Source organism: Macaca nemestrina, chromosome 13 (genome assembly GCF_043159975.1).
Source record: "Macaca nemestrina isolate mMacNem1 chromosome 13, mMacNem.hap1, whole genome shotgun sequence".
Taxonomy (NCBI): domain Eukaryota; kingdom Metazoa; phylum Chordata; class Mammalia; order Primates; family Cercopithecidae; genus Macaca; species Macaca nemestrina.
This window is the reverse complement of record NC_092137.1, coordinates 24,627,680-24,639,841: the sequence shown is the minus strand read 5'-3', so window position 1 is coordinate 24,639,841 and position 12,162 is coordinate 24,627,680. Positions and strand designations below refer to the sequence as shown.

Here is a 12,162-nt window from a genome sequence, read left to right as displayed (position 1 = left end):
TAGCGTGAACCTGGCAGGCAGAGGCTGCAGTGAGCTGAGATCGTGCCACTGCACTCCAGCCCGGGTGACAGAGTGGGACTCTGTTTCAAAAAAAAATTAAAAAAAAAAATAATAATAATAATAAAGCAAAATGACATATTATAAATTTCTTAATAACAAAGCACACGGCCATGGTTTTTTTTTTGTTTTTTACCTTGTTCCATTCTCTTCATTAGCTGTATCTGATCGACTGTTTTCTTCAAAATCTTGCATTTGTCTGGTTTTACACTCAAGCTGTCAATGTCACTAATGTTGGCAGACAGTAACTCAGCTAGTTCTTCTAAATATTTATTTTCTTGCTCCCTGCGCCTCTTTTCAGTGCTGTCACACAAAGAAAATCCAGTTAGTGTACATTTGTATCACCATATTTCCTTCTCTGATCAAGTATCTATGCTTACACATTTAGTGAGATCTTTATTTTTGTTGAAAATATAAAACCAGATTTAGAAAGTGATATAAATTCACATCTAAAAAATGGACACTACCAAATACCAAAGTTTAGAAAACAATTCTGGCTAAAATATATAAAGTAAATTGACTGCTATAACAGATATATCTCCCCAATCATATATACACCTTGAATATTTTCAAATAACTAACAATTACTAGATATTAAAAGCAAACATACAATAAATACACTAGTTGCATTTGGAACTACTTTATATTATGAATAACTCCTTGAAATAGAAAAATCTCAATTTTCAAATAACTGGTATAAATTAAGCAGGGAAAACGATACTAGAATTCAAAAGTTACAGTTAGAAATCCGGTAACTCTGATAAACTTTTAATTCTTATGATTAAACCATTAGTTGATCCTCATCAAAAAAGTATCCATTCAAAAGCAAAATAAGAAGGATAATAACAGAGATGAAGGTACAGTGAACAATGTATTCTGTATACAGCTGTGTCCTAAAAAGACAGAAAAAAAACTATTTGTAAGTTCCTATAAATGCAATAAACAAAGTCAAACAATTTATCTTAAAGCAAAATAATGAGAACAAGGAATAACAGCGCATACAGGTAGCACCTTTTTAAAAAAGTATACCAAATGTACTCAATGACTATGATTCGGTTTTGCCTTTCAGTCTTTAGCCCTGGTTTAGTTAGCCAAGTCATCAGGTAACTTGTTTTGTAACACATATAAAGACAGTTAAGTATGACTTTGAAATTTTGTTATTATCAAACTAATATAATAGGAGAACCGGTCACAAGTAGCTCTTTGTTTTATAAGCAGCAATCAAAATCATTTGGCTAGATAGAAAAGTAATAGAAAAAAGAGGAGAGAAGAGGGGAAGATCGGCTGCTATAAAGCTCATAACTGGCAACAATTAAGATACCATTTACTTTTCTTTCTTTTTTTTTTTGGAGACGGAATCTCACTCTGTCGCCAGGCTGCAGTGCAGTCTCGGCTCACTGCAACCTCTGCCTCTCGGATTCAAGCAATTCTTCTGCCTTAGCCTCCTGTGTAGCTGGGACTATAGGCACATGCCACCATGCCTAGCTAATTTTTTTTTTTTTTTTTTTTTTTTTTTTTTTTTTGAGACGGAGTCTCGCTCTGCCGCCCAGGCTGGAGTGCAGTGGCCGGATCTCAGCTCACTGCAAGCTCCGCCTCCCGGGTTCACGCCATTCTCCTGCCTCAGCCTCCCGAGTAGTTGGGACTACAGGCGCCGGCCACCGCGCCCGGCTAGTTTTTTTGTATTTTTTAGTAGAGACGGGGTTTCACCGTGTTAGCCAGGATGGTCTCGATCTCCTGACCTCGTGATCCGCCCGTCTCGGCCTCCCAAAGTGCTGGGATTACAGGCTTGAGCCACCGCGCCCGGCCTCTAATTTTTGTGTTTTAGTAGAGCCAGGGTTTCACCATGTTGGCCAGGATGGTCTCGATCTTTTGACCTCATGATCCGCCCATCTCAGCCTCCCAAAGTGCTGGGATTACAGGTGTGAGCTACCAAGCCCAGCCCCATTTACCTTTCTTAATAATACTAAAGACTATAAAAACAACAGCACAAAATAATATAGTAAGTTGAAAAGAATCAACTAATCAAATGTATTTACCTACACAAAACAAAATATTACAAATGCCAAAACAAAACCAAATTTTAAAACTGCAACCGTCACATTTCTGTCTTTCATCTTTTAAGTCTTTCATTATTGAGGAATTTTCCCAATTGTAGTTATTAAAATTGTATCTTATAACTCCCATAACAAGAAAATGGAGCAAGATATTTTGACAAATTACACACCAAGGCATGAATAAAATGAGTAACATACATTTTGATACATACAAGGTTTTAGAGAACCTCAACTCTGCAACCGGACAGTGTTTGAAGACATCTACTTCTACCTTAGAGAAACTAACTGATATAAGGTCTATTTAGTAAATTCAGTCTAAAGTTATGATCTATTTAAATCCATGGATCTAAATTTCAACATTTAGAGTAAACTGGACTCTCTTGGTGGAACTCTCAAATATGTTTTTGATGGTAAGTTTTGTGTAAAACCAAAGAACTTGAAGACAGTATACAGAAAAAGAAAAAAGTGAGAACAGGCAGGACACGCAGACAGAGAGGGGATAGAGAAAGCAAGAAGCTAAAAGTAATGAACTGGCAAGGTGTCTATAAAATGACTAGAGATTAAGACTACAAAAACTCACCATGAAATGAAGTAACCAATAAGCAAGGAGATAAAATGAGAGCAGATATGTTCAAAGCCAAAAGTGGAGATGGCAAAAAAAAAAAAGTCTACCTTAATGGAAAAGAAGTCTTCCTTTATTACTCTGGGTCAACTATATTTCTCTCTTTACAAATCCTTTTTATTACCATTTATATTGCAGACCTCCTAGTTAATGCTATTCTGAGTTAATATCTCATGTGTGTACCGTTTTTCCTTCAACAAACTAGCTAACTCAACAAATACTCCTATACTTATTATATGCCAGATAATCATGTACTGTGTCTGGAGGATCCAAAAATAAATTAGATGCAGCTCCCAATTAGTTGGAAAACAAAGAAAACAGGCCATTACAATACTATGCAGCAAGACTAGAATACTACAGAAGTACACCTAGACCTAGAGAACAAGATGCATGAACTTAGTGGTAGGGAGAGGCTGGCTTCCTGAAAGAAAAAACCAGCTTTTTCAAAGGTATAAAGTAAGAGTGAAAATACCAAGTTAAAGAATCTATAAGTAGTTCAGTATAGCTAAACTATAGATAAGAAACAAAAGGGCAAAAGATGTGGTCCAGATCAGATCACAGGGATCTTGCACGCCATGATAAAAAGCATGGTATACTACTTAAAAGCACAGGTTCAGCTGGGTACAGCAGCTCACACCTGTAATCCCAGAACTTTGGGAGACAGAGGCAGGAGGAATGCTTGAGGCTAGGAGTTCAAGACCAGCCTGGGTAACACAACAAGACCCTGTCTCAAAAAAAATAAATAAATAAAAATTAGCCAGGCATGCTGGTATGCGCTAATCGGGAGGCTGAGGCAGGAGGATTGCTTGAGCCCAGGAGTTGGAGGCTGCAGTGAGCTATGATTGTGCTGCTCCACTCCAGCCTGGGCAATAGAATGAGATCCTGTGCCTTAACAACAACAACAAAAAATGCACAGGCCCAAACTTCCTGTCATTTACTAGCCATCCAACCCCGAGCAAGTCACTTAGTGGAAAGTTAACTTTTCTAAGCTTCGATTTTCTTATCTGTAAAACTAGGATAATGACATTACTTCCCAGAGTTTTGTATAAAAAAGAGAATACATGTAAAATGCTTGGCAGAGTTCCTGGCATATACTTTTAGCTCAGTAAATGTTATCTATTATCATCGTTTTGATTATGATTATTTATTTTCAGGGACACGGGGAGCCCAGAAATTTAAAAAGCAGAATGAGTGCCATGACCAGATTTGTAAGCTCCCTAACGACAGAAACGTCTCACATTTCACTTGTATCCTTAAAATATCATGCAAATGGTGCTGGCTGAAGAGCGGGCACTTAATGTGTACTTGAGTTGAATTGGAAATGCTCAACAAGCACAAACACAGCTACCTATAATTTTGAGATTAACGTTTTAATCCTCATTCTCCTAGAAGCATGAATGAATGGAGAAGAGGTAACAGGAGGGAGATACGAGATATCTCACCCCACCAGACAATTGCTGAGAAACTCTCCTGTTCAAGGATCTGTACACAATGCTGGTAATACCCTGATGTCTAACAGATGCTCTTTATGATTAATGAATTCACTTCTGTTTGGGGAGACAGAAACATTACAAGGCGATATTCATACATAAACTCAGTTTCAATATTATAAATTTTTAGTTTACCATATCAAATACATTGTTTTGTTAAAACTGAAGCACATATTTGAGTTACAAACCTCAAGGAGATGGTACTTTCAAATATTTTTAAAGCAAATGTGAAGATAATTATCTTTAAGATATCTAAAGAAGAGAAGATACGAAACTTTTATATTTGTAATGATGTTATATACACAAAAACATCAGAGCATCTACAGATAAACCATTAGAACATGTAAGAAGATTCAGCACAATGGATGGATTTGAAGAATAACCAAGAAGAACAACTTGTTCCATCACATATCAAGGCAACTATAAAAAAGCTCAGACAAGATCCCTATATATACAGGAACTTGATTTATAATAAAGATAACAGAACAAAAACAGTCAAGGGTAGTGTATAACTGGGAAAAACAATAAATAAAATTAGGTCCCTACATTACACCATGCACAAAAATAAATTTCAGATTAATTAAAACCTTAAACGTGTATTAGAAGAAAACATTACAAAAATATAGTTAAAACCTTAGAGTAGAAGAAAATTATTAAACAAGACCCTAAAAAGCTTGACACATGAAAACCTATGGCTCTGTATGTCAAGAGACACCATAAATAATGTTAACCAACAGGCTGGGAGAAGATACTTGCATCAATTATAAGCAAGAAAAGGTTAGTAACCAGAAAATTTAAAATAAGTCTTAGAAATAAAAAAGAAAAGAACAAACAACCCAGCAGGAACATGGGCAAAAGATACAACCAACCAAGAAATTCACAAAGGAGGAAAATATAAATGAGTAAAAGACCAAAAAAAGATGATCAGTTTATCTAATTATCATGGAAATGCCCCTAAAACTATAACCCCACACCCATTAGATTGGCAAAGTACTAAAATGAGAAGAGAACAGTGTTAGTAAGAATGTGGGAAAAAAGGAATTCTCAATGCCTGTTATTTGAAAAACAATGTGGTACTTACCTAGTGAACATAAAAATTTATACAGATATTAAAGAAACTCTTTTTTTTTTTGAGCCGGAGTTTTGCTCGTTGCCCAGGCCGGAGCGCAGTAGCACTGTATCGGCTTACTGCAACCTCCACCTCCCATGTTCAAGCAATTGTCCTGCCTCAGCCTTCTGAATAGCTGGGATTACAGGTGCCTGCCACCATACTTGGCTAATTTTTTTTTTTTTTTTAGTAGAGATGGGTTTTTACCATGTTGGCCAGGCTGGTCTCAAACTCCTGACCTCAGGTGATCCACCTTCCTTGGCCTTCCAAAGTGCTGAGATTACAGGAGTGAACCACTGTGCCTGACCAAAGAAACTCTTATGTATAAAATAGGAGATACGTGTGAGGATGTTTGCTGCAGGGCTGGCTGTAACATCGAAAATTTATAACAGGGCTGTTTATCTCTAGGGAATACATTTGTAGAAAAATAATATTTTTCAAACGTGGTATATTCATGTAATGCAATACTAATCAAAAGTTAATAGGACTGAATATATCTATGCATATTTAAACCTCAAAATCCATGTTGAAAAAGTACACTATAGAAAATACACGGCCGGGCGTGGTGGCTCAAGCCTGTAATCCCAGCACTTTGGGAGGCCGAGACGGGCAGATCATGAGGTCAGGAGATCAAGATCATCCTGGCTAACACGGTGAAACCCCGTCTCTACTAAAAAAAATACAAAAAACTAGCCGGGCGTGGTGGCGGGCGCCTGTAGTCCCTGCTACTCAGGAGGCTGAGGTGGGAGAATGGCGTAAACCCGGGAGGTGGAGCTTGCAGTGAGCCGAGATTGCGCCACTGCACTCCAGCCTGGGCGACCGAGCGAGACGCCATCTCAAAAAAAAAAAAAGAAAATATATACAGTATCATATAAATTATGTAAATTTAATGTTCTATATTGCTCAGATACCTGTGTGTGTATATATATAAAATACCCACATGATTATTAAAAATAGATTAAAATACTGCAGACAAATCAATATTGTATTACTTTTAAAGAGGATTATGCAAATATGATAAAATAGTAACAAAATAATAATGTGAATATTATCAATTACATTGTGTTGGATATAGTTTCTTAGTCTATATTCTTTTACATATTTAAAAAATTTCCCCAAACAAAAAATTAAATGTAAAAGATAGTTACTTATTCTTAACTTTTCCTTTAACGACTGACTTTATATACAGATAAAAACAAGAGCATTAATTTTTGACAACACACTTCTAGATCGTATCTTGATCTCAACATTCCTCCCAGCATCTGGACACTTACTTGTGATTATGAATACTCAGGTTATTGTCTCTCTCTGACAGCTCTCTGAGCTGAGTAAGATAAATGGTCACTTTTCTTTCTCAAGCCTGGAGCCTTGGCATTCTCCTGTTAAAATCCTCCCTTTTTTCCTCCCATGAGAAAGCAGCATGTAACCCAAGGACAGAAGAGTCTTCTGTAGCTTTATTCTCTAGATCAGTGATTATCAACTAGAGGTGATTTTGCTTTCCCTGGCCCCAGGGGACATTTGGCAATGTTTGGAGATATTTTTGGTTGTCACAACTAAGATGCTATTGACATTTGGTGTGTAGAAGCAGGGATAATGCTAAACACCCTACAAAATACAGGACAGCTCCCCTACAACAAAAAATTTTCTGATGCAAAATGTCAATAGTGTGGAGTTCGAAAAACTTTCCTCTAAATCCTAGAAGATGAGTGGAATAAAATTTCCACTCAATGTAGGAAGCTACTCTCAGGTAGGAAGTTAGCTGCTCTTTTAATCTAATATTAAATGAGCAGCTAGGGAATGTATTTGCATAAAAACATCTTTTTCAAATGTGGTATATTCATGTAATGCAATACTAATCAAAAGTTAACAGGACTGAATATAACTATGCATATTTAAATCTATCTGGCATTTGAGGTTTCTTCTCTATCTGGCATTTGTGAGGGTCTCCTTAGCATTAGGTTTCTTTTAGCCTGTTTAAGGTGGTCATATTTCTTATAACCAAATATTTAACTACACAATAATAATTTTTTTAAAGTCTGATATTTCTTAGTTCCATTAATGCCATAATGTTCTAAGACAGCAATTAAAGGTATATAATAGATTTATTTATTCATTTGACAAATCTTTACTGTGTTCTTACTACATATAAGCCACACACTGTGTTAGGAACTAAAGATACAATGATGAGCAAGAACAGACAAGGTCCTTTACCAAGTGGCAGCTTAGAGTCTAGCAGGGAAGCCAGAAATTCATGAAATAATCACACTAGTAAAAATCTGCAATTATGGATCATGGCTATAAAAACATCTGAGACAGTTATATGAAAGAAGGAACTTGATCTAACAGTTATGGAAGGAAGAGAAGGCTCTCTTTAAGGATGTAATGACCAAGCTGACATCTCAAGGATGAGTAGGTGTGAACTAAAGGAAATCAAGAGGAAGCAAGCTGGATTGAGGGAGAAGCATGTGCAAAGACCCTGGGGGAAGGAAGACAACATGGTGAGTATGAAAGACTCAAAGAAAGTCACTGAACTTGGAGTAGATTAAACAAAAGCTCTGAAGTGGCAGTGAAAGTAATAAAGCAGCTCTGCCAAAAATAGACTAAGAGGAGTGTTCCTACCTTGATGCCAGTGTGTCACATGGCGATCCTTTCCTCTTATGTGAGTCTGGGTTAGCAGGGTCGGATGAACTGTCCCCGAGGCCACTCATGTTGAAAAACTTCACACCTAAACAGGAAGGACAACAGTAAGAAATCTACCCTTATGACCTTTCCAACCAAATAAAGGTAGGGAAGCTCCCCTCTGTTAGAAAATTTCTAAAAACTGTGCTATCTCAATGAATAGATAATTACAGCCATCATAAAAATATCAGGATCTACATAAAAGTACAGAGGTCATCAGACAGTGTTTCTATGCTTTCTTTTCCACATCTGTAAAATAAAATTAATAATCCTTTGTGAAATTGTTACAACCAATTAGGATGAAAACGTGGTTAGAATAATTAAACAGATACTGAGACTTTTTTTTCCAAAGAGAAAAAAATCATTTTCATGTGTAAATGTAAAAGCCGAATGTTGAACTGGAGTCAGATAAATTATTCTTTGCATTTATTATTTAGAACCTGCTTTCAACATAATTTAAAATAACATTCACTCATAAGGTTTGGGATTTTATATTGATAGGAAGATAAATAATATATATATAATTAAGTTAAAGCGATAAACTAGATTTAGATTTTGAATTGTACTTTACGCTTTGAGTTCTATACTCCTAACCTTTTGTTTATGTAGTCAGGCAACAAAGATCAAATGTTTAGTCTATGTTAGGATCTTGGTATAGATCCCAGAGAACACAAAGTCATTCCCCCTAGCACGCCAGCCAGGTCTCTCACATGTTGCACCAGTTAGTGACTGCACTTAAAGATCCCTGCTGATCTGTCCCTCATCAACCATTATTCTCCACATAATTCCTAATGAAACTCAGAGTCCTATCCTTGGTCTTAAAATCATCACTACCTTTTGGATTTTATTAGTGCCAAACAACACACTTCACCATTCTCTTTTACTCCATCTACCCTTACAAAAGGAAAGAAAACTCTCATTAAATGGGAGAACCTTTAGCTTTTCCTTAAATTCTAAATAATTAAACTACAGCACTGTATGTTAGCAGCCATACTGAGAAACTTTATTATAAAGAATGTTGAGAGTCTCTCACATGGCTTTAATTGGTATTTCTGAGTAAACCCTTTCCTCTAGTCTTAAAACTGACTCTGCTTCTAGCCCTTTTCTGAAGACCAGTAACTGTCGTATTTTTTGGTGTACAAATAATCCCTAAAATTTTAATCATGAACTTATTATTTCATGCAACCAAAAAGGCACATTTTCAATTTCTCCATATTAGAAGTGCTATTTATTAAAATTTCCAACTCTTAGGATCACAATTTTACAATTTTTTATTCTTCTTTCTCTTTTACTCATTTCTAACTGGCATTCAAATCCTGCTAATTTTTCCTTAACAAGGTTGTCTCCTCCTTCTTCATTCCCAGATATGGTTATAATCCTCATGTGGAACCAAATACCTAATTGTAGATTAATGCAAGATCCTTTAATCTCCCTTCTCAATTCTAGTCATTCTCACTTCTAATCTGTCCTATAAACAGCAGCAAAAGCATCCCTGCTTAAATGTCATTTTCAAGGTCTCATTTCCCTGATAAGGAATCAACTAGATTTGCCTACTGCAACATGGTAGTTAAAAGGATGGGCTTCTGTGCTGGGAAGAAACGAGGAGAAAAGGAAACTCTTATACATTTTTAGTGGGAATGCAAATTAGTGTAGCCATTTGGAAAAGAGCATGGAGGTTCTTCAAAAAACTAAAAATAGAACTACTATATATCTGATACAGCAATCCTACAAATATGCGTATGTCCAAAGGAAACGAAATCAGTATGTTGAAGAGATATGTGCACTCCAATATTATGTGGCAGTATTCACAATAAGCCAAGATATGAAATCAACCTAAGTGTCCATCAGCAGATATACGGATAAAGAAAATGTGGTATATATACACAATGAAATACCATACAGCCACAAAAAAGAATCAAATCTTTTCATTCACGGCAACATGGACAAACTTGGAGGGCATTATGCTAGGTGAAATAAGCCAGCCACAGGACAAATACTGCATATTCTCACTCACGTGTAAACTAAAGAAGTTAACCTCATAGAAGTAGACAGCAGAATAGGTTACTAGAGGCTGGGAAGGATGTGGGGAGGAGAGGATAGCCAGAGGTTGTTTAATAGATCCAAAAGTACAGCTAAATATGAGGATTTAGTTCTAGTGTTCCATAGCATTGTAGGTAACTATAATTAACAACAATTTATTTTCAAATAGCAAAATGAGTAGATTTTGAATGTTCCCAATACGAAGAAATGAAAAATGATTGACATGAACATGCTAATTACTTTGATTTGATCACACACATTGTACACATGTATCAAAGTATCACACTGTACCCCATAAATACATTCAATTATTATGCATCAGTTAAAAATAATAAAAAAAGCAAAAACAAAACAAAACAAAACAAAACCAGCATGAGCTTTGGGGCCAGAAAAACCTTGTTTAAGTCCTGGATTAAACACTACCTGCCTGTCCTTGGGCAAAGTCTATCTATAAACCTATTTCCTTCTCATATATTTCCTGTCTCAGTTGCTACACTGCAGTCATTCTAGCCTTTTCTCTCATATCCTGCATGCAAGCAAACACTAAGGTTTGCCAGTTTTTACTTCTTTTTTTTTTTTTTTTTTTTTTTTTTTGAGACTGAGTCTCTCTGTCGCCCAGGCTGGAGTGCAATGGCCTGATCTCAGCTCACTACAAGTTCTGCCTCCCAGGTTCACGCCATTCTCCTGCCCCAGCCTGCCAAGTAGCTGGGACTACAGGTGCCCGCCACCATGCCTGGCTAATTTTTAGTAGAGACAGGGTTTCATCATGTTAGCCAGGATGGTCTCGATTTCCTGACCTAGTGATCCACCCGCCTTGGCCTCCCAAAGTGCTGGGATTACAGGCGTGAGCCACCGCGCCCGGCCTTTACTTCTTAAATATTTCCAAAATCTATCCTTTCTTCATATTTTCCTTTACCAAAATTTCAATCCAGGTTCTCATTTAACTCTTTTGCTGGACTACTAAAATAGTTTCCCAAATAGCTTCTCCCTGTTTCTTGTCTTGTCCTCCTTAAGTTTATCCTCTGCAGACCCACCAGAGTAGTCTACCAAGTGTATGTCTAATCATGTCAATCTCTTACTTAAAACCCTTTACTAAATCCTCAATGCCCATAGGACAACATCCAACCTCCTAAACATAATATACAAAGTTTGTATCAGCTCTCACCTATTGTGTGAGTCTATTATAGGATCTGGTGAATGAGTTACTAAATGATGGTCCAATCAAGTGTTCATAGATTACATATGCTGTGTATTATGTATTATATATTACTATATAATCTATATATAAATAAATTATGTTATATATATCATCTGTATATACAAGTATATAGATTATATATGTTAACTTTAGTTTCAACCTCAAGAAAAGACTTCAAAAATAAAATCCTTGGTAATAATATCTCATGTTCTCAGCAAAGGTAAATATTAGACAAAAAGGTAAATATTAGCCAAAAAACTTTAAATTGATCTCAATGTGGGAGCAGACCAACTTAAATTAGCCGCAAATATTTACTGAGCTCTTACCATATGCCAACCTCTGTTCTAGGTACTAGAGATACAGCAGTGAATAAAATTTACAAAATAACTGTCCTCACTGAGTCTCATTCTATTGTGAGGGAGACAACAACACATGAAATTAAAAAGTAAATTATACAGTATATTAGAAGGTGATAAGAGCTATGGAGAAAAATAAAGCAAAAACAGAGGCTTAGGTATGTGGAAGTGGAAGGGAAGCAAGTAAGGTAATTAGGAAAGGATTCACTGAAAAAGTGAGAGATATGAGCAAAGGTAAGAAAGGGGTAAGGGAGAGAGTCAAGAGAATGATAAATGGAGGAAGGGTGCTTCCGGCGAGGGGAGGTAGACGGACCTTAAAGCAAGAGCATAACTGCTTTTTGAGAAACATGAAAGAGGTGAGCATGGCTAGAACCGGGGAATGGGGGAGTAAGTGATGAGGTCAGAGAGATAATGGGAGGCTATACCATGTAAGGTCTTAAAAGTCATTGTAAGGACTAAGTCCCAGTGACTGAGGCAGTTACTGGAGGATTAACAACAGAAAGATGACAGGATTTGACTTTTATTCTAACATGTCCTCTATGAAGAATAAGTACAATC

The 12,162-nt window shown here is 36.4% G+C and overlaps 1 protein-coding gene across 4 annotated transcripts in view; it reads right to left on the bottom strand.

The window, feature by feature from the left end:
- LOC105479814 (nuclear receptor coactivator 1) overlaps positions 1-12,162 on the bottom strand; it is a 161,876-nt gene that overhangs the window by 107,670 nt on the left and 42,044 nt on the right. For all 4 annotated transcript variants that reach the window (XM_071076293.1, XM_071076294.1, XM_071076296.1 and 1 more), the window contains exons 3-4: positions 7,951-8,056; positions 194-360 (exon numbers count right to left, since the gene is read on the bottom strand). In XM_071076293.1, the coding sequence (XP_070932394.1) occupies positions 194-360; positions 7,951-8,039 (256 nt within the window). In that variant the 5' untranslated portion in view covers positions 8,040-8,056. The remainder of the gene's footprint in view (positions 1-193; positions 361-7,950; positions 8,057-12,162) is intronic.